The sequence below is a fragment of the Fulmarus glacialis genome, unplaced genomic scaffold, assembly GCF_000690835.1.
Source record: "Fulmarus glacialis isolate BGI_N327 unplaced genomic scaffold, ASM69083v1 scaffold20301, whole genome shotgun sequence".
Classification (NCBI taxonomy): Eukaryota; Metazoa; Chordata; class Aves; order Procellariiformes; family Procellariidae; genus Fulmarus; species Fulmarus glacialis.
In genome coordinates, this window is record NW_009191130.1 from 1,121 (window position 1) to 27,042 (window position 25,922).

At 41.2% G+C, this 25,922-nt stretch overlaps 1 protein-coding gene across 1 annotated transcript; it reads left to right on the forward strand.

Annotated features, from left to right (window-relative positions):
- Positions 1 to 1,162: 1,162 nt before the first annotated feature.
- On the forward strand, positions 1,163 to 24,216 carry UBXN7 (UBX domain protein 7; the record flags this gene model as incomplete). The annotated part of the gene is made up of 10 exons (XM_009586579.1): positions 1,163 to 1,323; positions 3,330 to 3,397; positions 6,377 to 6,442; positions 8,426 to 8,538; positions 15,270 to 15,416; positions 15,816 to 15,906; positions 17,083 to 17,210; positions 17,641 to 18,034; positions 18,786 to 18,865; positions 23,429 to 24,216. Coding segments are annotated over 10 exons (1,410 nt in total), but the record flags the coding sequence as incomplete, so codon positions are not given.
- Positions 24,217 to 25,922: the final 1,706 nt, after the last annotated feature.

Genomic DNA, 25,922 nt, shown 5'->3' on the forward strand with positions numbered 1-25,922 from the left:
GTTGGTTATTTTGGAAAACCAGTTTCTTCAGTCAGTTTGGCTTTCTCCGTGATTTAATGTAACGGTGCAGATCACTTAGGACTGATTTATCTCGACAGTTTCAAAGTGTATTCTCTCTTATTAGTCTCTTCAAATTAGAGCTTCTTGAGTCTTTCCCAGAAAATGTCCAAATGCATTTTGCCTAAACTGATGTTATCTGTGATTCTGATGCTGGGCAAAATGTTTTCCTCATTTTGGTGACTTGCAGTGAACCTAGTAAGAATTACTACAGATCCTAAAGCTACTCCCAAACCGGTTCAGCTGCATTTTGCCACTCTTCCTCTACCAGCCTTCCCATATGAAAATAAACTCTTTAGCAGTCCACCACCTATAGAGACAGATGCTGTAGTAAGTAGACACTTAAAGGGTTGGGTGCAGGAGAGCTTCCACCGATGAGGGTGCTTCTGTTGATAGTATGGTTTTTGAGGAGAAGTTGGGAGGTAGAGGCTGACCCTCTTAGGAAAGAGTTACGAGTGATGCTAAGAACTAGTGTTCATCCTGAGCAGCGAGAATAAGACTGGATTTAGTTGCGCTTAGGAGAGATTTTAAGTGTTAGTCATTATACAAATAACTGTGTAGACAAGTACTACTTCCTTCCTCTTGGCTTTTTTTTCCCCCCTCTTTTTCCCCCCCAGGTGAACTGAGCTTCTGCTGGTTTGTTTTTGCCTTTTAGCTCAATCAGTAAAACAGGGTATCTTTTCTTCTATCTCTAAATATCTATAAGTGGGTAAAAAACCTTTAGTACCTGATTTAGTATTCTCCCTGTTAAAATGTTAAGTCAGGTTTTCATTTTTTTTGTGTATTCCTACTAGTGTTTGGAAAATTGTACCAGGAAAAGGTCTGACCTCTAGGAAAAAAAGGAAAACCATGCTAAAACCCCTCAGATGGCTTCCACTAAGTGTTCTCTTGATGGAAGGAAGAAGTCTGGCTGTCCTGTATGCGGGCATTCCCTTCCCCTGTGAGATATGTATGTTTGTCTCATTTCATAGTTGTACTTCAGAGATAAATGGCAGCTGATGAACTGTTCTTTCTAATTATTAATGTTTTGAGAGAGAAAGCTTGCCGGTCAGCTGTTCCTAGCACTTCCAATCAAAATGCTTTCTGAAGAATGCTTTAATTTTTCTTTGGCATTACAGGTGCCAGTGAAAGCGTGGGAAAGCATATGCTTGAAGCGTGCAACAATAATCTGGAGATGGCTGTCACCATGTTTCTGGATGGTGGAGGCATAGCAGAGGAGCCTAGCACCAGTTCTGCAGCGGTGTCTGCTGTTCGACCGCACACTGAGTATGTACCCGATGAACATGTCTGTATAAATGAGTAGTCTGTCTGAAGAATTTGATAGTGTAAGGCAGAACAAGTATGACAATTGTCACTTCTAACCTGCTGTCAAGTCACTGTAATACTGCTTCTTTGATTATCTTGTTAAATTGATTGCTCCAGTATTGGTCTGGGTAAAAAAGTTCTTATTACATAAGTTGGTATGTAGACCAACATAAGTTAGTCTCTCTTGCATGTACTTCAGAAGTTTTCTATAGCTTATGTGTACCATTTTTTGCAAACAGAACTCAAGATATTAAAGTGGGGACCCAGTAGTAAGAGATTCTTACTTTTAAATTGCTCCAGCAATCTTGCTTTATGTTAATTTGGCAGTTAGAGTTCTGTTGTTTTGGTTCCTATAAATTTAGTGACCTTAGTCCCATTTGTAAGGGTTTTATTGTGTTTGTAACCAGATTTGGTACTGGAAAGGCTAGATTGTGTACACTAGTATGCAGAGGAATAAGCGACTACAAAATCTGCATCAGTGTCTTACACATCAGATGCCAATAAAAGAAAAAGTTTTCCCACTTGAGCATGGCAGAGAGTCTCTCAGTGCTGCCTGTTGATGTGTCTCCTTGGGATAAATGGAATATTTTGAGTGGAAGCTAATTGGTATAAATCCCATTCATTAAATGTTCTAAATTAAACCTAGCCATGCTTTCATCTTTATGAAAGTCTTCAGGAAAAAGACAGCTAAGTTTTAAAGAAAATTCTTGTAATTCATACTTCTGAAGCACATGTTTAAATTTAAACGACTGTTTTAGTACTAACCTTTATAGTTGGTATCAAGTGCCTTCCTGCTTGAACCTTTGACAGGTAATGAAGTTAAAACTCTGTATCTATAGGTGTTAAGAGTTCTTATTTCTAGACAACTTCTGGCACATCAGTGACTTAAGATTCAAGTTTTTATTGGAATACTTTCTTTTTTATACTTGACACCCTCCAGGTGCTGGTCAGCTTAGTGTTACTTCTAGGAAGAGAGAACAATAAATATGCAAATGCAAAATGGAGAATAACTAGCTTCACAACAGCAATCAAAGATGTGGAGGTTAATAGCAAGGTTAGTGCATCTTGCTGACATTATGAGTTACTTTTTGAAACCTGCATGGCCAAGAGCCACAAACTGCACTCTTTACAACTTCGAAGAGTCTGAGGGAAGAGGGCACTTCAGGAGTAGTTCATAGGCAGGATATAGCAGTGGATTTTCTTGGGTGAGCCCATGCCCTCCTTCACATAGATCCACGGGCCAGGTGACCACACTGAGTAAGAGGTACTGTTTCAGAGCCCTTGTGATTTCCTTTCTTCTCCTAGTCATAATTTCAGATTACCTAGCAGTCTCTGCAAGCGTAACTAAGCTGTTGATATGTGAGGCAGCCCAGCTATGTATGCAAAGAATTGCTTCAGAAATGGGGGAAATGGCCATTTTGACCATCTTGTTTTCCTTCCTCTGCAAAAGAGAGGGCTGTGAGTTTCAAGTGGAAGCAAAAAGCCTTCCAACAGAAGAAAGCTTGTAATAAGGAAGATAATCTTTTTTTTCCTCTATGTAGATAATCAGGGGAGGAGGGTGGCAAGCGGATAAATTAGTAGCCTTTGCTAAGTTTTAAGAAACTTTTCCAAGTTTTAAGACAGTTATTAAAGAAAAATGTTTGAATAGTAGATTGACAAACCCTGGGATCAAGTCACCCAGGGATCTGTGTAATCTTCTATCAAGACTTAGAAAGGTTATCCATGCCAGATCTTAATGCAGAGTGTACTAAGTCCTGCTTCAGTGCCATGAGTGGGAATGGATGGTCTCTTGAGGTCCCTTTTGAACCCAAATCTCTTGATTCTGTGTAACGTATAGCAGCATCCTTAGATGGTTCAAGTTGCAGGAGCCTTTGGAGCCCAATGGGATGTGGTTTATATAGGACTTGGAATATTATAATCTCTCTGATTTTTTTTTTTTTTTTTTTTTTCTTTTTCCTCTTTGGTAGGGATGAAGTACGAGCTCCAATTCCTCAAAAGCAGGAAATTTTAGTAGAGCCTGAGCCCTTGTTTGGAGGTAGGCTTGTGTTCTTACTTTGGTTTTTTGTTTTCTTTACCTTGAGATGAGCTAAGCGACAGAAGAAAAACAGAACTTGCTGAATATGAAGAAAGCATTGTATGTATTTCTATTCTTGTTTTTTCCCCTGCCGCAACTCTACTGCCATGTAACATGATTGCATACTTGGAAATACACCACTGTTACTGAAAAGCTCGCACGTTAGAGATGCTACGTTCCCAGTGGTACTAATTTGCTAACTCCAGTTTCATGAGACTTTGTCAGGCAACAGCCAATTAGCTATGATAAGTATACATCTGCGTTCTGGGGCTTCAGAACCATGTGATACTGCTGTGAAAGTGTTCAAGGTGGTGGGATAAAAGCTTGAGCTTTGACTGACAAGTGAAAACGAAGGGGACAAATGCATGCTTCTCAGGGAAATGATAGATCAGAAGGGGCTGAACTATATGACTATTCATCATTTTCTCCATATCTCATTTAGGAATTTAATTTGCTCTTTAAACTGTACCATGCAGCTAGTTTTCTAGTTTGTTTTCTGAAGTTGTTTATCGCTCTTGTTTTTGAAACATTTTTTTGCTCTAAGGAAACAGGTGATGGAAATGCTGTTTTCTTTTGGGTGCTTTTCTAAAACACTGTTTAGTAATCTTGTAATACACTAATGTTCTGAATCTCAAAACCTCAATCTCAAACCGCTGCTGTAGTGGTTCTTTTACTGCAGCACAGGGGTGGAACTTTTGTAACGGGACTGGATTACCTGGTGCGTTATCCTCTCCTTTTGTATAGTGTCCATGTCTGTATGGAGATCTAAGGCACTCTCTTTTTATGCTTACTTCCTCTAGCCTTGTGAGGTTCTGTCCTTTTCGTGTTGACCAGGCTGTTTCTAGCTGTCTGTATGGCTTTTGCCATGTCAAGTGAATTGAGTGTCTTCTCCTTTTTATCGAGGAAGGGCATGCAAGTGCTCATCTTTAAAGTGGTCTCATACCCATAGGAAATGTGCTTTTCTACTGTTTAGTTCCTGTGCTAGAAAAGAGAAGGAGGCCAAGCTTCAGGTTTACCCTGGAACTGATTTTCTGTTGATTCTGTTTTTCAACATCAGAGAGGTCTTTAGCCAGAATGCACAAGCTGAGAGGTGGTTTCAGAGGAAGATGTGAGGGCTCTCTGAAGACACTACACCAGCTTGTTCCTCCTGCGTTCTCGTGGCCCAACAGAGTTTTTGACAAAGGTCTGTAGACTCCTATGGGTTCAAGAATTGAAGAAGTACAGAAGTAAGATCTGCTGACCCTCGTGCTTTGTCCTGTTCCACCCACCTGTCACACAGTATCTCAGACACACTGCCACTGACTGCCCTCCTGAGGTGATCTGTGGATCAGCGATAGTCTCCTGGTACTGTGGTCCACCAGTGCTAATATGCTCACTAATGCCACTTTTGTTTAACACGAAGCAGCCTGACAAGCTAGCTGAAACTGGAGAGATACTTCACTTGGTCTTTTCAGCTCTGTCCTCAAAGCAGGGGACGTGCCGGGTTCTGTTTTTAAGTGTCATATTGAGGTGGTCATATGAGCTTAGGTTTTCTTCCAGTTGAAGAGATGACCCTGTCTGTTTGTGCTCTGCCAGATACATGGATCCCATCTTGCAGTACAAAAGATATCAGAAAAACATCTAACGGAACTGCTGTGAACATCTTCACCAGCGCTGCCAGGCTGTAGCTAAGCCTGGCAAGGGAAATGCTGCTTTTGCTGAAGTGGTCTTTCAGTTGCTGTTCTTAGCTGAAGTTTAAGTTGCTCTGAAGTTGGCTTTAATGGGTTGTGCTTGTGCCTAAGCATTTAGAGGTGAAAGAGATGTTACTTACTCGAGTTAGGCATTATTCACAAGCATGTTCCTCATTCAGGCTTGCTTTCTTTTTTGGTGATATTCTGTACGGGATATACTGATTCTTTCCTTCGTACTCTGTACGAGAAGAATGCAAGGAACAAGAATTGTGTACTATTCTTTATGCCCTTGGTGTGGCACAAGGTGAAAGATGCACTATGGGTGCAAAACCAAAAAGGTCTCTAAAATCAAATTTTGGAGGTACTTGTTTTGTGACCTGTGCGGAGGACATGCTTTCTCACCATAAAGGATTTTTCTTATTACAGGTTTCCGGTGGGTATATGTTGTATTTATATTACTCTGTTTAATTTGTTTATTATTTATCATGTCTTGTAACAATTAGGCTTTGAAAGTTCTATCTTAAAATTGTTCTGCTTTCAATTAATAGTAATGCAGATAAATAGTTGGAATAAGTCTTGGGCAGGCAATTTTGGTTTGCATCCCAAGTACAGTGGTTGTGCTATACCGTAAGACTTCTGTGGTACTTTTAGGTACTATTCCAGTTATCTGCCTGGGCTGCCGTCTCTGTCAGCTGCAAATAATCTATTCTGAAGGTTTCCTTGCAGATACTGGATCCAATGGAAGAGTGTGGCTGTTGCCAATCCAGCCAAGAAGCTGGGACAGGATCTGGATAAGAGATTAGCAAAGAACAGAAATGCATTGTGGGAAAAACAAATGTGGTTCCCAATAAATAAAGTATTCTCCCATGGGGTTTAGTCCTTTGAAGTTTTTCATCTACTTGAAGGCCTTGCATAAAAATCTTGACTGGAATTGTGACATGTTGATGCTGTGACAGCACTTCCACTACATACTGATGGGCCCTAGTGAGCCCATCAGGAAGGGCTAACTTTAAACTTTTGTGTATTATTGATACATGTTTGTTTCTGGGGTAAGGTTTGCTGGAGGGAGGATGTGCTAGAAAATGGGTCTTACAGACTACCTATTTCCATCCTCCCATCCTCCACCAGCCCTTCCTAATGACCTTACTCCCACATCACTCATGCTTTGGGTTCCTATTCTGTTTTCCTATACGTGTGATGGAAAGTACTAATACGTAATTCTTTTGATAGTATACTTTTGAAATAATTCTTTAATTTTTTTTTTTTTAAGCTCCTAAAAGACGCAGACCAGCGCGCTCAATATTTGATGGCTTTCGGGATTTTCAGACAGAAACCAGTAAGTGTCTACAGATCAGTAAGCAAGAGGTTCTATTTTTTTTTTTTTTATGCAAGTAAGATTGGAAAATAGTTTCCGTTGTAGGCTATGACAGCTTTCAGTCATTGAATGGTTTTAAATTGCCCACTTTATAGCAAAAGTTTGCGTTTTTTAATAACTTTATTAGGCTGTTCATTGTTGTAGTGTCGGTACTGTTTGCTGACATGTCTTTTCCACATTTGTGGTACAGTTAAGGTTGTTAGTTTATTGTTCTGGGATGGCTGAAGGGAGAGTACTGAGTAATGGACGTAAGAAGCAGGATGTGAGGATGCTGGTCCAAACACTTGCCTGTCCTACATAAGTAAAACCTGCAGAGAGTATATTCGGTCTGCTTTCGTATGGCAAATATTTTCTTGATAACTCTCAAAAATACTTTTTCTGCTCTAGAGGGAATTGAAAAGTGGGAAGAATCTAACATCCATGTAGAAATTAAGTTCATCCACTGAATTTTTCTTGGCTAGCCAGAGGTCATGCTGGCACTTGAATTAGAGTTGAGTAGCCCTGAGACTTCTTCCTTGGCCACACACAAGGTTCTCATGAATTTAGTTGCTATTTACTGCTGTCTATCTCTTCATACGCAGAATCTCCAAATGACAAAGCATTGGCTGTTATTTAAGCCATGAAATTTTGTAGAATAGGATTCTTTGACAGCAGAACACCAGATATCTCACAGCTGGGTTAGAGCTGTTGTGCAGTTTTATCGCTGATGTTGCTGGAGTGTTCAAGAGGTCTATCCATGGACCAGTTTCCCACGTAGTCAGGTGCTGTTGGATGCTGAACTGAAAATAAGTATTCATAATTACTTCCTTTCCCCTGACAGGTTTGGTCAGGGTTTTCCAGTAATAATGAACTGGTCACTGAAGTCACTGGCAGCTGTGTAAATGAAAATACACCATTGACAGAATCATCATACCCTTAAATTTTTTCTCATCATCTCCACTCTGTTATAAGACATTTAGAGATGCACAATATGTAAAACCATTGTGAGGGTTTATGATGAAACTTTATCATGCTTTTTGGTAGAACTTCGTAGATGAATATTACTGTCTGGCTATCTCTGAAAAAGCAGCCCTGCCCATGAAAGTCCAGATTATTTCCTGGCTCCTAGGCCTGCTCCACAGGGATGCTTTTTAGCCTGTGGGGATCCAGTGTCTGCGCAAAAATGTACGCTATGGCCCATTGACAGCTCCTTTCACTACTGGAAAGTTTTTGGTGGTGGGATAGTCACTGCCCATTTCAGCTGACTTGGTTCCATAAAATACATTGTATCGCTGCTTTTTTAGGTGAGCAATTGCTGTGATTTACCTTTATTGTATGTGGTCATGTCTATGTAGGAAAATGTTCTGTATTATTTTGAATGGAATTGATACCACTAAAAGAAACAAGCTCAAAGTGTGGTACTTGGGGATAAACAAGACTGAAAACCCGTTCACCTGAAAGAGACAGTGGTATCCTGAGCCAATTGTGGGAAGAGTAGATACTCAATATAAACATCCAAATATATTTCTCCACGTAAACTAAGTCTGGTTTTGTTTTCTTTTCTGTGGGATTGCCTTACAGTCAAGAAACAGAAACACTGGAATAGAAATATTCCAAATAAAAGTTATGATGCTACAATCTAGCTCAGTTTCCCCTTTTAAAGGCATCACTGGGGACAAGTTACGGCTTTTTTTTTTTGCTCGTTTGTTTTCAAATACTGGCATATGACCCCTTCTGCTGATGCTCACATTTATTAAGATGTTTTTTAAAAGTGAAATAAACGTCCAGTGCTTGAGAAAGTTGGGGTAAGTGGGGTTCTTACCTTATATAGCAGCTAATCTTGTTCATTGTGGTCTAACCTTGTGACTAGTGCTGAAGTTTTGTGTATGAGCGTATAACCAATAATAAATCCATCTTGTGAGTATTTTGTCTAATTCAGCTTCCTTTCCTCTTGGGGCTGTGCAGTTCGACAGGAACAGGAGCTACGAAATGGAGGGGCAGTAGATAAGAAACTCACTACTCTAGCAGACCTCTTCAGGCCTCCCATTGATCTGATGCACAAAGGGAGCTTTGAAACGGTAAGTTTTGAAATTTTGGTGCAGTTCCTTATGTGATGACTGTGTACGGTGTGGAGGCCTTGTGTTAGGCTGCTGGCATGTATGGATCCATTTGTCGGATGGTCAGAAAGTTACAAAGGACCATATAGTGACAAATATTTGATGGACTGCATATGGAAATGTTGATGACTTCCTGAAGGACTTAACTAATGATGATAGACCACATTGCTTACGTTTCAATGTCAGTGTGGCAAATCACACTTGGTGAAAGACACTAGTGCGCAAAGGAGGCTGGTAAAAATGGAAAAATTGCATCCCTTGAAGTATCTCTGTATAGCACGATACAGAAAAAGCTGAAGTAAGATTTCTTTTGATAGGTGAGCAAGTACTTTGCAAGGGGCTATGTAGTTTGCAGCACAGCACCTGAGAAGCTCAGGTGGAGTTTTGTTAACATGGCTAAGTGGTTTCTGATACCTGAGCTGGTAGAAGTATTTGAGCGTGGCTTTGTCATGAAGGCACAATGTTATCTTCAGTAGAGGTCTTGCTCTTGTGTAAAATCACAGCAGTTTTCTTTTGCATCTGGTAACGATGGAAAAATTATCCAAGAGATTGTCTGCCTGAGAAGGCAACTGTCAGCTTTAAATAATTTCAGGTGTCACCTTCCCTGTCTGTGTAGGCATGTGTGGGTCTAGTCATAAGTTGTTATGATGTGGATCAGTGACTTATCTAATGATTAGAGAATATGCAAATTGGTTTGTTTTGTTTTTTTTTTTGAGTGCATAATTTCTAGATATTCTTCAGAAGTTGCAGTTACTACTGCACTTCCACCTGGTCATCTTTAAGTAGCTGAGATTTATTATTACTATTACTATTATTGTTATTATTATTATTATATGATGATTTCATGAGAATGCAAACTAATGATCAAATGGTGCAATACAGATGCTGCAAACAGTGCTGGAGATCTGACTCCATGAGCTGAACAGAAATATTATTTACATTATTTTCACATTTGCCTCTACTGCTGTGCTCAAATACTAGAGCTGGAGAATTTTTGGAGAAACGCTGTGTGCCGTTATTGGGTCTCCAGCTCTCATGCTTTTGGCCTCATCTCTCTTTATATGCTTCCCAGATCACCAGGGATCAATTGGCTTGTCACCAATTCCTGTGTTCTGACAGTGCCCTCCATATGTTTAATCTTCTAAAAAAATTCCAGGTTTGAGAGGACGCTGACGGAGAATAGCTGTGTCTGCTGCAGCAAGTAGTTTGGTGCAATGGAAGCAGATGAGCAGACTGAAGTAGTTGGTGCTGAGGCATCCCCGCCTTGTGATATGTGGTTCAGAGTTCACTTCAAACAAGGTTGTGTCAGGTCCTCCAACTGATGATGCCTACTGGGCCTGTGGTTCAGAGATGTTTGTGAGCCAAGCGAATGCGTGGTAAAGGCAACAGTGAAGGGAATTCACATGAAAACAGCCAGTGCTGCTCCAGACTGGAACATGTACAGTCAGTGAGTGACCTCGTCTGTGGAATTTGAGATGTGTGCTAGTCTTTCCTCCTGTCTTGTTGAAAACATATCAAGACTTTAGCAATGTTGATTGTGGCATCCGCCACAGTCAAAAGTAGTTTCAGAGGATGAAATAACTGATTGATAGATTTGATAGTCTTAAAGTGTTTGCATTCTTATTCAGTCTTGTAAATTAAAAAAAAAAGAAAGGGGGGGGAAGGGGTTTGTATATACATACGTTGTCCTGTGTCCTGGTTCCGGCTGGGACAGAGTTAACTTTCTTCCCCGTAGCTTGGGGGCTGTGCTGTGTTGTGGGTTTGGTATGAGAGGAGTGTTGATGGCCCCTTGATGCTTTGGCTGTTGCTGGGTGGTTCTTGAACCAGCGGAGCACAGCCGGGGTGGTGGACCCAGCTGGCTAATGGGGTATTCTATACCATGTGACATCATGCTCAGTATACAAACCAGGGGTGTGGGGGGGCTCGCCCCCGTTCGGGACACACGGGCCGGGAGCAGTTGCATTGTGCAGCACCTGCTTTCTCCATTCTGTTATTGTTGTTGTTCTCATTGTTATTATTACTGTTCTACTTTGTTTTATTTCAATTATTAAACTGTTTATCACAACCCGGGAGTTTTCCTACTTGTGCCCTCCGGATTCTCTCCCCCATCCCCCCGGAGCGGGGGGTGGTGAGCAAGTGGCTGCGTGGGGTTTATTTGCTGGCTGGGGTTAAACCACGACATCCTGCTCTTTGCAGTAACTGAAATTTAAAGACGTGTACACTCTCTGGTATTGGTGTTCACCTTTTTGAGTTCTTGTACAATTCCTTGTCCCATGGGATACCCTTCACTGATGCTCCTCAACTTCATTGCAATAAAAATCTTCAGCTTCTCAATTTGTTGACCATTACCGCTTCCATTTTACCTTTTACGACTGTAGACTGCTGTACTGCTTCAGCCTGGGACAGTGTCGGGCCTCCTGTGAATCCAGTGACCAGTCTCTCAAAATTCATCTCTAGCAAGCTGCTGTTAGCTTCTTCCTTCTCTGTATGCTTAGATAAACATATATAAACTATATAATAAATCAGTGATGTTTTTAACATTCCGAAATACCAAAACCTAAATACTGTCATTTTGACGCTTTTGTAGTTTAGTGTTAATCGAAGTGGGGTTTTCTTATTATTATTGGTGTGTGGTGTATTCTAACCTCTGGAGGGGTGTGCAAGAACATTCTGCCAGTGTTGTGCCATGTACATTTATCGTAGAATCATTTAGGATTTATGACTTTATTCAAACTTAGCAAAAGTGGTGGCATCTGGTCTTACTAAGGTTTTCGTGTATCTTTGTTGCTCATCTTTTGTTTCTTCTCTTTGGGTACTCTAAGGTTGATTTTGATAGTAGATTTAGTTATCTTTGGTTTTCCCCAAGAAACCTCGTTTTTCTTCGATTACAAAGAAACTTTGTTATCAGTGAGGTGCAAAAAGTTGCCATTTCATTTTAACTGAGGAATACTAGCTTTTAAGTGTAGGTGAGAATTAACTTACATTGAAGAGAAATTTTCAAGTGTTGAATGGCATTGATTTTTTTTTTTTTAACTTGCAGTCTGTGAAAAAGCAGTGTGCTTCACATACAGAACAACTTACGATCACTATACTTGTAAAGTTAAGTGTGTGATTAACTAAATTGCACCATAGAAATGTGGTGAAAAAGATTTGATACCGAAAATCTGTAAAAGATTTTCTTTTAATCCTGCAGGCTTTTTGAATGTGAGCTGCTAGATGTTAGTTACCTAGTACTGGTGGAATGGGGCTATATAAACCAGAGGCAAACAACTGATGGGCCAGCAAGATGTTGACCTGAACTGCCTTTTTCTTCCTACTAGAAAATGTCAGAGAAACTTTCAGAGCTTAAATACACAGTGTCACTAAAAAGTCTGTATTTGCGTGGTGTTGCGTGGGTATACGATTGGGCTGCTGTCAGTTAAGATTGACAAGGGATTTGTAACTGTCGTTTCCTGACTGTAATATTGAGCTTTAATGTGTATTAAGCTTCAGAGTTATCTCCTTAATGTAGAATCTGCTAGGAATAAATCACTAGAGTATAATAAATAAATAAATTTCACACCAAACATGCTTTGTAAAGAAAGCATGGTTTTGTTCTAATCTCAAAGACTGTTGTCAAGAATTGCAGGTGTTCATCTCTTCGTGCATATGATGTGAGATATGATTTAATTTGTGGGAGGTACACACCAAATTGACTTAGTTTACATTTCTTGTTTAGGGAGGAGATAGTTCTGGCGCACGCAATTCTGTGCTTAACACTCTTTAGGATTTCAGTACTTCTGTAAGGTGACTGTTTGTAATGTTGCAGAGTTTCAAGTTTGTCTATAGGAAGTTTCCTCACTTCACAAGTTAAACCTTTTCTAGCTGCTCCCTGCTTTACAGCTGATACTGAATTTTTTTTTCTTTGTATGTAGTAAGCAGGAATAGTTTGGAAGTTAATCTAGTCATTGTACTCAAATGGTGCAATTATCTTTGCATAAGGTGCTTCTAGCCTGGCTGTTTGCATAAGTGTAGCCTGCAGATGCACCTTTGGCACAGAAATGGCTGGTTGATGAATGGATGTATGCCCTGACCCAGGCAAGAAGTGTAAGCGTAACACAGGTAGGATATTTCTTGTTAGATAATCTCCTGCTCTGACTTTCTGTCACCTGTTATCTTCCAAACTGAATCATGCTTGATTAGCAGATGTCCAGAAGGTCACAAGATGCTGGCTCCACTTCCTTGTTTCTCTCTGCTGACTTGAAGGATCAGTGCATTTCAACAAAGCTGAGCAAGGAAGAGCCACCACAACATTTATAAACCATACATGGTTCAGAAAACTCAAACGAGAGGAAAACATGTTATTTTTAGTAGTGCAAGAGCTAGAGGTTATCCAGTGAGATCCAGTACTGAGTGTAAAACAAGACTTCTTTCACATATTGTCTAACCAGATTGCTGGTTTGTTGCTGTAAGTTGTCATAGTTATGAAAAATGTGAATGGGTAGAAAGGGTAGATGTGAACTTAGGACAGGCTGGGTTTGTTTTGGTTTGTTGTTTGGGTTTTTTTGTTTTGTTTTGTTTTTTTTTGCATCTGGCCCATTGTAGCTGAGATCCACTACCTCTGTCTTTGAAAGTTCCTACTCTGCTGATGGCTGAAAGCTTGAACAGAGATGCTTGCAAAGAGTGGCTGTTCTGTACTTACCCTGTCTGTGTGCTCTTTAAGTGCCTGGTGCTGGCCTTTATACCTCGAAGGAAGAGGAGAAAAGGGGGGCAGCTGATGTTGGAAACAGTGGCTCTGAAGCCATCAGACATAGCTTTTGGGATATGCAAGCCGGCTCTTGAGCCTTCCCTTGTTCTTTCGTCACTTACCAAAATGACCCACCAATATAATCTCCAAACCCACAGTGTTTCTTCCCCCCACACTCTTCTCCTTCCACCCACCTCCACCCCCTCAGAAAAATCCCAGTAGCTGTGTATGAGCAGAGTTGTGTGTGTGTGAGATGGTAGCAATTTAATTGTGTCCTTTTAAATGTTAAATGTGAAGCCTGTTGGTTTTAGAAGGAAGTTAAAAGTAGTTTCAAAAGCTATACTTACAGATGAAAAATCACCTTTGCAAATGTTGTGTGTGGAATTTCCTGCTTGCATCCTTTTGATGACCTTAGCTGGACGGAGGAGAGGTAGAGCCAGGTTTTCACTAATATTGAAAAGTATACAAAGTAAGTGTAGAAGACTGAGATGCACTTTCCAACTTTCTAGTTATATTTTTTTGAGTTTGTTCTTTTAATCCAATATGGATTACATTAGAACACAGGACTAAGGCAATCCAATTGACTCAAATAACATAGGATTTTTGTTCGCTTTAAACTTGGGCAGTACCTCTAAGCCTTGTCTTAAACTGATTTCCTAGAATTAGCTCTCAAAATCCACAGTTAGCTCAAAACAAGTCTTTTAAATAAAAGCATAATGACTGTATTTAAGACCCTTGCCAGTTACTTAGGTGTCACCTGCTCCAGTTTTCTCTCCTGGTGACCGAATACTAGATTCTGACACTGCAATGTTAGTGGTAAGTAGTTAGTGTGAGGTCCCTTGCGAGAACAGGAGGACTATTCCATGATTCTACGTTAATTTTTTTCCTTTGAGTAAAATAAAAATTGGCTCTGCAGGTCACTTGGCCATACAGATTAGTTTTGTAGACTGAGATGCTTCACTTCCTGAAGCTAAGTGTGTGGGGTTCATGTGTCTGTCTGTCACATGTTGGATAGGCTGACTATTTGAAAGTGCACTGGCTAAAATTTATTTTAAAAGTAAAAACTTTGGTTTGGGGAAGAAAATATTGCCCAAAACAGCAAAATCTTGCATAGCACCCTAATTCCTTGAATTTGCTGTTAAGTGCATTACCAGCAGGATGGTGAACACACTTACAAATAAATAGGTTTTTTTCTTTTTTAAAAGGAGAGGGAGTTCATATGCTAGTTCCAGTCGCTCCAGGCGGTAAGAGCATTCCAGCTGTTCATATAGCCCGCATTGTTTCAACAGGTATGACAGTTCAGCGATCAGAATTACATTCTTGATCAAACTCCTACCATTAACTTGCAACCAAGCAATCAGACAATGCCAGCTTTGTGACTCAAACCAGTAAGATTTCTTCCTGCGCCTTCCTGTCTTCTTCCCCACTTGCAGTCTGGATAACGAGCATCAAAAAAGGATGCCCAATTCGGCAGTTGCACAGTAATAGAGTAACTCAAAACTTGGAGAGAAAAAAGAAAACACGCAGAGAGGGGGTCCTGTTGAATTAATGCAAGTCCTCTGTCAATTATGCAACCTACTTAAATAGAAGATGATCCACAGGTTTATCTTTAGAATGAGCAGGTCTTTTCTATGTTGTCAGATCAGTGTGATTGACTACACTCATTATTCAGCGTCCCTGTGTATCCCCCAAGTTGCTTTTCCTACTCTGTGCTTGGCTTGTTGAAATCCAGCAGCTCTGTTCATTGGTGTGATTCTGTAATTCAGCCAGTCTCATTTAAAGCAGGTCTTTCAGCCCTGCCTTCTGTTTTGTGGATGCCTTTTCACTAGCACTGTCCATCTTTCTCACTGTGAAGGGGTTTTGGTGAAAAATCTGGCAGTGTTAGAAGCCATCACTGATCATTGCTGGCCTTGGTTATGTCTGGCTCTTCAGTTTTATCTAATGAAGCTTTTCTCTCTGCTTACAGGCCAAGGAGTGTGGTCAGATGCAGAACAAATGGCTCATGATAAACATTCAGAATGTGCAAGATTTTGCCTGTCAGTGTCTCAACCGCGATGTCTGGAGCAATGAGGCTGTGAAGAACATAATCCGGGAACATTTCATTTTTTGGCAGGTGAGAAATTTAATGGGGCCGTGTGGGTAATCTGGTGTCCTGGTAGATAGGGCAGTGAAAAAAATTGACTTCTTCAAATAAAATGGTACTGTTGCAGTTCTCTTCGTGAACTTGCAGAAAAGATGCAGTAGTTTAGTTTATGGATGTAGATGTAGTTCATGGATATGCATTTGAATGCATAAACTGCCTTTCACTTGTGCGTTCAAGATAGTACCACGTAGCTTCTAATACGTGGAGCGTTAGAGGCGTGTTTTCAGCTTGTCATAGTTACTGAGAACTGTACGTACCGTTTACAGCGTATATTGTAAAACAGAGAAAAACCTTGTACATTCTCAAGATAAGAGTTTGTTTGTGTTCCCTCTCCACCCAGTAATTTGCTTCCAATGTGGTATTTTGTAGGTATACCATGACAGTGAGGAAGGACAGAGGTACATACAGTTTTATAAATTAGCAGACTTCCCTTATGTCTCCATCCTGGATCCCAGGACAGGTAAGACAAGTGGCAGTCGGTTACCTGCATTTTATATATCCCGTGGGAAGGACTGGCAGTTGTTGGCTAGAATACCTTTGCTGAGTCAGAATAGTCTTTTGCAGTGTGTGTTCCGTTCAGCTGAAGAATGTCAGTTACATTGTTTTGCTCTCTGAGAGACCTTGTTGTCCCTGAAGAAGTGAAGCGGTATGTTTTGGAGGAACTAAGGGAATAGAACTCCCAAGGCTTGCTGAAATTTTGTGTATTTGGTTATCGTACTTGGTATAGCTTAGCGAGTACTTTGCTTAGAAAGTGAAAATAGTACCACCTTGTGGTAAAACTCTGAAATTAATTTCTTTTAAGTGTCCTTTTAAAAGCTACTTGAAATCATGTGATTAATAAACTACAATATTTGTAAGCGTTACATGAATCTGCTTCCAGCTCCTTGCAGTAGCTTTGTGGGGCTCAGCAATTACTTATTAAATTGCATCTTAATTTTGAAGTACCATTTTGGCTTCGGGTTTGTTGTTTGTTTTTGTTTTTGTTTTTTTTTTTTTTTTACCTGAACAGTCAAACTTCTACCTCCCCCTCCAGCTCTTTTGAAATTGTTACTTTTTCTTTTGTATCCCAACATCCATTCTTCTTTTATCATCATATACTGCAACTATGTTGATGGTCTGGTCTCCTGCTTCTCAGGACTGAAGTAATAGTGTCTGTAATCAAAGCTGAGATTTCTTGCTATTTGACTTAAACCACCCAAAAACATTTGTTTTTCTTTTAATGTTGAAACTGAAGTTAGGATACTCTTCTTAGCACTTTACTTGTGGAAACAAATGCTGTTTGCCAAGGTGTAGAATCAAAGCATGCAAGAATGTAGAAATGCTTCTGCATAAACTTAGTGGTTTGGCTTTTTTCATTTTGAAGCCTAATTCACCATTCTGTGCACACATTCCCATAGATGAAAAGAAAAGAATGGAAATAAACAGGGTCTGTATTTATATCTGTCCATGATTGAAACCTTTTCAAGGGAGTGCAAGGAAGAAGCTTCGTAGTTATCAGGTGGTAGCCCGTAGGAAGCTGCAGTTCCACAAATACAGACTCTTGCAGAGTGCATGCACAGCAGTGAATTGGGGTGTTTGACTGCTAAGCTGCAATCTTTTGCTGAAATTATGTTTCATGACACCTTTTGTTCTCTAGGCCAGAAACTAGTGGAGTGGCACCAGCTGGACGTGACTTCCTTCTTGGACCAAGTGACTGGGTTCCTGAGTGAGCATGGACAGCTGGATGGCCATTCTACCAGCCCTCCCCAAAAATGCTCTCGTTCAGTAAGTATGAGGCCCTCTAGGAGGACTGGAGAAACCTGAAAGAACATGCTAGCCTGTCTTTATCCAGCTGTACTGATTTCCCATTCAGTAGTATAAACAGACTTAATGAGTTAGTGCAAGAGCATGCAAAAATATGGTACGCCAGGGAATGCTTTCTCCCATGAGAACTATTTTTGATGTGCAGTTTGTGCTTTTGGCATTTGTTTTGGATTTAGCAGTCTCAGAATTGTGCATGGGTGGAAGGAGAATATATTGCTCCATGCAAAACTCCAAGGAGAAGTCATTAAATAGTCATAGCATGACTAGCTTTCCATGCTGTTTGTTCCTGACAGTTTTAGTAGCTTCTCTTTGGAAGACTGATGTCCTCTTGATTTTCAGTACATATTTAAAAGCAATTTTTATGTATTTGTGTTATGTCTGTATTCAACAGGAGAGTCTCATTGATGCCAGTGAGGACAGCCAGTTGGAAGCTGCTATCAGAGCCTCGTTACAGGAGACGCATTTTGATTCCTCACAGGCCAAGCAGGAGAGTCGGTCAGATGAGGAGTCCGAGTCGGAGCTTTTTTCTGGAAGCGAAGAGTTTATTTCGGTTTGCGGATCTGAGGAAGAGGAGGAATCGGAGAATCCTGCCAAGTTGAGGAAGTCTCCGCACAAGGACTTGGGGTATAAAAAAGAGGAGAGCCGGAGGCCTCAGCCTGAGCCCCCTGCAAGGACTGAGCCTGGGACAACATCAAATCACAGAGTACTGCCCTGTATTGATGCAGGGATACTAGAGGAGTCAACTGACAAGCCTGAAAGTACGTTTCAGGGCCTAGATGTGAATGGTAAGTTGCCACTTTTTTTTTGATAGTGATCTGTGTTTTGTTTTTTTTTTCCTGAAAATCTTAATACGCTGGCAAGCATGATTTCATCCGTTGTTTTGAAAAGCTAATTCTTTTCTTCTGTCTTACTCCCTCCTTGACACCAGACGTTTGAGCGATTCACCTTGCCAGCAGCACCACTTTGGCATAGTGATGCCACAAACTGCGGAGTCGTGTTAGTCACTGAGCTCAGGTTTCGTAGTTTGAGACCTTGTCCACGAATAAAGTATGCATTGGTGTAATGCAGGTGCATATGACAGGGCTTCTACCAGTATGGTAGAGAGAAGCGCAATAACATCAGCCCCACCTCGTGCTCAGTTTGCTTGGCTGCCTTGACGGTCTGGACTGAGTTTTAGTAATGCAACTTTGGCTAATACAAACGAGTCCCTGGAGTCTCTGTTTCTCCCTGCGGTGCCTGAGCTGGGATGCAGCAGAGCGAGATGGTCTCAAAGGCAGAGGTAGCACAGTGTGCTTTTCTCTGGGAATGCTGACCATTTTCAGTCGCTACTATTAATTCTTGAAAGAGTCCTGAGTTTGATGTGTGTATTTTAAAAACACATGTAGAAGTATATCTTCATAGGCTGGAACCTTGTATTTGTCTCCAGCCCCTAACCCTGCTATGCTGTGCAGTAAAGCGTGCCGCCTAAAATCTACAGAAGAGCTCAATTCAGCTGCCTTGTTGTTTGTTAACTTGTAGTAACTTCCTTTATGCTAGGACCAAAGGCACAGCTGATGCTAAGGTATCCAGATGGAAAGAGGGAACAAATTTCACTGCCCGAACAAGCTAAACTTCTGGTGAGTGGAGTTAATTGGAATCCTTGTTTGAGTACAGGACAGCTGAAACTGGAGAATTTCTTTACCTGTGGTGGCACTATTGAAATCGGATCTAGTGAAAGCGGTATATCCAGGGAGTGCTTGCACTGTCATTCTGTTGTGTTTCTTCCGTGTCATTCCTCTCTTCCAAAAAATGGCTCTGTATGTTTCCATTGCTGCTTGGGTTGCGTGTACACTCCAGTGTCTTCCTTAGTCCCAAAACTGCTGGTTTCCTTTCTAAAAGGACTCTAAATGGCTTTTGCATTAATCATTAAATTACCGTAAAGTACTCTCAGCTCACTCATTTGTGGTGTTTTTTGTTTTTTCCTAAATGGAAAAGTTCAGTTGTTGCCCATGGTCAGACAACGGTAAAATCAAAGGCAAAACTTCATTCTTTTTCTCCATCTCTTTCACCGTACTTCCACAGTCCCTTCTGGATGTGGATGACAGAGCGGACTTTGGAGGAAGTTCTCCCAAAACAAATTTGTTACAGTATTTTTTAATTACTGTGCTTCAGGTGTGCGTCTCAAACGTTCTTTGGGCTTGTTTACCTTGGAGAAGTCGATGTAGATGGTGTTTCCATCAAAATTTTGCAGGTGGTTATCTGAAAGCACTGTGTAAAGAGGTCACTATATTCCTTTTGGCCATGAGTTTTCATGACACAGTGGCCAGTTAAGCTCATTTTAATGTAATCAACCTAAAAGCTCTGTATTGAAGTCTTAGGGAAGGCAAAAGCACACTTCTTCAGAAGGATCTTGTGCAGATTTAGAAGTGTCACATCTTTTACAGAAAATGAGACTAACCAAGTCTGCTGCACTCGGAAATGTACAGTGTCTCAAGCTCATATTCTCATCCTTAACTCTTTTGCTTGAAAATAAAAGGAAAAAAAAAGTTGCCTTTGTTATACCGTCATCTCCCAAAACCAAGCGCAGGCGTGAGGTTGTGGACTGCCTGCAGTGCTACATGTGGAGTGCTGGGGCTAGTTTGAACTTCTGGTTTGACTCCTTGTATGGACTGCGGTAGTTAAAGGAAGTTAACCTCAGCATGTGATTTCCTTTGCTGCCGCCTGCTTTACAGTCAGCAGAGGAATTTAGGTGAGTCAAGGTTTGTGGGTAAAGATATCTTTTTACTGCAGAACTGAACTGGCAGCTTCTGTGCTCATGTCGTGTCAGGTCAAGGTTGAATCTCAGATGTTTCTTTGTGAGCATCATTTCCTTGCTGATTTTTTTCAGCCCGTAGTTGCTTCCATTTTAAAGCTGTCCAGAAATATAAAAATAAATTGTTTAAGGAGACAGTTGCACTTAACTGATGATATGATGTTGCTGTCCCACCAGCACTGGCTGTTTTTTAAAACTTCTTTTTTTTTTAAGTCATTGCATTGTTATCGATCAAGAGTGGCTTCTTTATACGCTGTTATTTCCAGCTTATGCTTTCAATATTACCGTAACCCTTTTTTTTCCCCCCAGGCAAAAAAAAAAAGGCAACACTGCCTTTTTATAGAAGCAGCTGCTCATTGTGTGCAATTAAGTAGCTGACTTCACTCTGTTCAGCAGCTCAGCCCTTCGTCTGCATCGCTGACTGGTTGCCTGAATAACTTGTTGTCTACCAAGTGTTGTAAGGTGTGCAGGAAAGGTTGGCCTTTAAACGGGGCAGGTGGGAGATGTGGGTAGTAAACTTAACCAAATTTGTAAATACAGTGGTTTGTAAAGGAATTTTGATCATCCTTGTTGCCTGAAAAGGAAGTCAAACCCACTTACTTGCATTCCTCATCAGACACAGGCGTTGTAATCTGCAAAGCCTGTTGGAGAACAGTCCAGGTGAAAGAGGAGGTTGGGGCGACAGTCTCCTCGTGCCAAAGGTTTGTGTGTGGATTTTGATGAATTTGGAAGGAATCTCCATACAGGCACTTTCCTGGCTGTTCTGCAGTCATCAAATCTTGGAAAAGTTCAGGTTGAAAAGGATCCCTGGAGATCATCTGGTCTAACCCTCTGTCGAAAGCAGGGCTGTAGATGAGGTTTTCCAGGGGCCCTCTCAAGCTAAGTTTAGACTACTTCCAGCAAGGGACGTTCCACCACTTCTCTGGGCAACTTACTCCGAAGTTTAATTTCTTTCACAATAAAGAATTCCTTCCTTATATCCAGATGAAATTTTCCCTGGAGCAACTTGTGTGTGTTTTCTCTTGTCACCGTGCATCTTTGTGAAAGAAATGCCTTCATCTTCTCTGTATTGGAACACTGTGATGATATTCCCACCAAGGCTTTTCCTTTCCAGGCTGAACAAATCCAAGTCCTTCAACCTTTCTTCATGTACCAAGGCGTGTCCTATACTGTAGTCATTTTGATGGCCCTCCACTGGATCTTCTCCAGTTTTTCCTTGTCCCTCTTGAATGTGGAGAGACCAAAACTGAACACAGTATTCCAAGTGTGTCCCAGCAGAGTGGCGTAATCGCATCTCTTGATCTGCTGGCAATACTCTTGTTGAAGCAGCCCAGGTTTGTCGTCGCTGCTGCGAGGGTGCACTGCAGACATGTGTTGAGCTTTCTTCATGAGTTTTGACAGTCTCTCATGACATCCTGGATCTTGGCTCTAGGCAAGCAGCAGGCTTCCAAGACTCAGGGCTAGGTCGGCAGTTGGGTGCTTCAGTCACCCGCAGAAGGAGTCCCCTCCACCAGCATGCACTGCTGCTTCTCCCTGCTGGTTTTGACCTGTTGAGTAGGACCAATGGGTCCAGTTGTGTCTTCCAGTGGAACTTCTCATTTATTGCCAAGACTATATCATTTTTTCAACTGATTTTTTTTTTTTTTTTTTTTTAATTTTTCCAAATGAGGGGAGAGCTGCTGTTTTGCTGCCACAGGTTATGAGTCTCCAGGGTGCCTTGTCCTGCAAGTTGCTGTCCTTCCTGTGTTTGAGTCTTGCTTCTGGTCATCCCATTCTGTCTGCACCACAAGGCCTCAGTTCTTGCCCTTGCAGTGTTGCTGCCAGCATCCTACTACTTTCCTGCTCATCTTCCCTGATGCAGCAGAACATCCTGACCTTTTCCTGCAGTTCCTTGACCTTGTGCTCCATCTACATTGATGCCCCTGAAATATTAGGAAGAGTGCTGCGGGCTGTTGTGGGCGACCACGTCCTGTGTCATGTCAGCACCATATGACCCACAGCTTTCCTACTGGAACACAAACACTAAAATGGAGAGCCACCCAAGTGATCTCCTGAGCCCCTTGCCTGTGAGCTGTGGCAGTAACTGCCAAGTGCTTGTTTGCAACGACTTTTTTCTGTGTGCTGGGTTGCTGTGGTCCTGAAGTGGCAGCTAAGTAACAGGGGGAAGCTAGTAGAATAGTTAGTACTAGTAGAAGCTTAATGCTGCAAACTTATCTCCTTGTACTTAATATACTGGCATAAGTTACCAACCAAAACTATGTGAACAGTATTGTTGGGACCCCCTTATTTCATCATACTCTCTGTTTTATGACATATTGTCTTTTTTTCCCCTCTTTAAAAAGCTACAACTTTTCATTCTGCCAGAGTCTTGCTCTGTTGCTGTATCCCCTGCTGTTCTGCCAATCTCCATTTCTCTATTCCTGTCTATTTGTACTTTACGCTCTCATCTGCTGTGTTTCCTGATGAAGCTGGGAAATCTCTCTCGTAGCATGGACATTAGCTATTCTTGATATGTCTGCTTGCTGGGTTGTGGGGCTGATACCGCTTAGAATCATAGAATCATAGAATCATTAAGGTTGGAAAAGACCTCTAAGATCATCGAGTCCAACCATTAACTAAACACCACCATGCGCACTAAACCATGTCCCTAAGCGCCTCATCTACACGTCTTTTAACTACTTCCAGGGATGGTGACTCCACCACTTCCCTGGGCAGCCTGTTCCAAGGCCTGACCACTCTTTCAGTAAAGAAGTTTTTCCTAACAAACAGGAACAGCTTCAACCCAATGCTCTCTGTATCCTGCCCCGATTGCTATTGTAGGCAGAGAAGTCAATGAATTGAAAAGAGCTTTTAAAAAAAAAAAAAAAAGGAAAAAAAAAAAAACACAAATCCTCATGCTTCTTGAAGGCAGGAAAAAATTAATTTTTTAGTAAAAATACTGCATTTATTTTTGTCAATGTTACCTGACAAAAAATGCTTCTTTGGTGGCTTTTAGGTTTAATGTAAGCGTAATATCTGATAAACAAGTGAGGGGGCTTCTGTTTTGGGGCACTTAAGGATTTTTTTGCAAATCTTACTTTACTGTGATTTGAATATGTGATGTGGAATTCAGCTTGCTTGAATTAATGTACTATTACGTATGTCTTCTGTTTAAAGAATCAGTTAGGTAAGGGATCACTTGGTAATTAGTTTTTATGTTTATTCTTACCATGTGTGGGTCAAATTAGATATTAAAGTAAAAGAGGGTCTATACTATATGAAAAATTTCAAAATTTCCTTTGTCTGTAATTACAAACTTCTTTTTTTAAAGGAAAATGGGGTATTTTTTTTACATTATTTTGCGTTGTTGTGAATTATATGACACTTGTTTGCCTTTCTTTCTCTCCAGGCTCTTGTGAAACATGTCCAGTCAAAGGGATACCCCAATGAACGCTTTGAACTTCTCACCAACTTCCCTCGAAGGAAACTCTCCCACCTGGACTATGAGATCACGTTACAGGAGGCAGGCCTGTGTCCTCAAGAGACTGTCTTTGTGCAGGAAAGGAATTAGCACCGTGGCCTGAGTTCTCCCAGCCTTCCTCCCCTCTCCTCTTTGCCTGGGACACCAACTTATTAAATATGCAGTTGAGGGTCATAGTATTGCAGTGCTGAAATCAGGCAGGCAGCTGGCTGGCCCTTCTCTCTCTTCTTCCCTTCTCCTGCTCTAGCGACCAAATGAGAGTGTTCAGAGTTTTATTTTCTTCCTCAGCCTGAGCCCTGTGGAAAGCGTTGGGAAGAATATCTTTCCTTTGTAAAGGAAAATGGTGATCTGTGTATCCAGTGTGCTGGGGCTTGGAGTGGCCATAATACACATACCCTTCTCGCTGCTATTCTTAAATCTGTTTTGTTTAATTTATTTTTGAAAATAGTGTGTGGTAAGGCACTGAGTCATCTCTCTGTAAGGAGAGAGTGTAATCTTCAGTGCAGTCTTTCCTTTGTTTTGATTCTCTACACGAAAGGTCTCCATTAACCTTACAGCCTTCTTAAGGGTTCACTTATCTAGCGCTCTGCGAAAACTTGGTTTTTGGGAAGGAGTTGTGTTGAGCTGTGGTGAGATACTTTGCCTCCATCTAATTTAAAGGCTTCTACATTGCATCCATGTTTTCCTCCTGCTTTAAATGCTGCCAGTGGACATAGTGAAAAAAAAAACCAAAACCAAAACCAACCAAAAAAAAAACCCCAACTATACTCTATGTGGGATTGACTGCTTGGCCCAGAGGGAAAGCTGTGTGTCCACTGTTGGAGCAGAAGTGACTCCTTGGCAGAAGTAGGTGGAGTTTCCATTTGTTCTCTCCCCAACATCCCCTAAGTCTCCTTTTTACTTTCTCTCAGGATTTTGCAAATGATGATGGAAGGTGGCAGGATACTGTAAAGATCTTGGACTCTCTGGAAAACACCTGTCATAAAAACTTGACAGTTAGTTGGCTTTTTTCCTTTGCATGGTGTTTTGTTTTGTTTTCTCCAGGAGTGACTAGCTTTGCAGGGGTTTTAGAGCACTGTCTGTGATTGAGCAGGACAGCAAGTCCTAGGCAGGTTTTCTTTCATTAATTAAAAACATACAGAGCCTTGTCAAACTGTTGAATGAATTAACTCTTTATAAAAGACTTCACAGCCTGGTGGCTTGAATGCTCTAGGCTGCTTTTTATTCTATTTTCATGTTCATCTACTGTCACTTATCTCTAAATCTGGAAGGCTGTATGGAAAGCTACTCCTTTATTTAGGCTTTCTTTTCAGCTCTGGAAGATGGCACCAGAAGTCATGCGGCCGCACCCTGTGTGTACACTGAGCTGTGCAGAGTGCCCTATTTTTTCCAGTGTCTTCTCTAGACATTGAACTGTTGATCAATTGGTGTTACAGTAGGTATTACAACGGGATAAAAGTTAACTAACACAGCTGTCCTCAAGGTGGATGTCGAATTTGTGTATTTACAACTAAGAACTCGGTTTAGCATGCACTTCATCAGTGAGGAATAAGGCATGTGAGACCTACCATAACTGCTAACTTTTTCTGCAACTGTCAGATGATTATACTTGTTAAAGAAAAATACTTTAGTGGTCACAAATTTACCATAGACTGAAACTTTTCAAGATATTTCGCCTTTAATTTCATACTAGCCTGCAAACTTTGGAGTCTTTAAAGGTAGGAAATCACAGAAAATGTCTTGCATTCCCCACGGTAATATTAGCTCACAATTGTCTTCTGCTTGTAATTGAGGTTTTACATGTAATCATACAATTGTATAAATTGATTTCCCTTCTACACAAAAACTATTCTGCATTCTACTGCAAGGATGCAGTATCAGGAAAGCAAAATCTGACTGCAGTTTCCTGATCAATGGTTGATGTGACATCCGATGTCACTTTTGGTTTGTAAAGAGACCCTGTCGTGGAGGCTGCTTCCCAGCATTAGAAAGTGAATTGCGAGGCCAGCAGAGGAGGGGCGGATGTTGGTGTTTGACCTGTGAAGCAGCAGTGGCACCTCTAGACTGAAGGATCCTTTGTGTTTCTAGGATATCCAAATTCACAACTCGGACTTGGACGTACAAGAGAGCGGGACAGAAGGAAACCCTTTCCGTGTAGGTCTGATGCTTCCCTAAGTAGCTTCAGCTAGTTGAAATAACTCACTCTGACGTTTGTTGCCTTGAAACTCATTACCTCTTCTGTGGTTAGCCACAAGAAAATTAAGGCGGGCTGCCAACAGGACGCAGTACCCAACACGTGTATAGATAGTCCTTTTGTGTCCCTCAGGCAGGCTGGGATGGGAGCATGATGACCTTTCCTGCCCTCCTGCATGTTCCTGCCAGTGTAAGGAGGGAGCCCTTGTGGTTCCAATGGTTCCTCTTT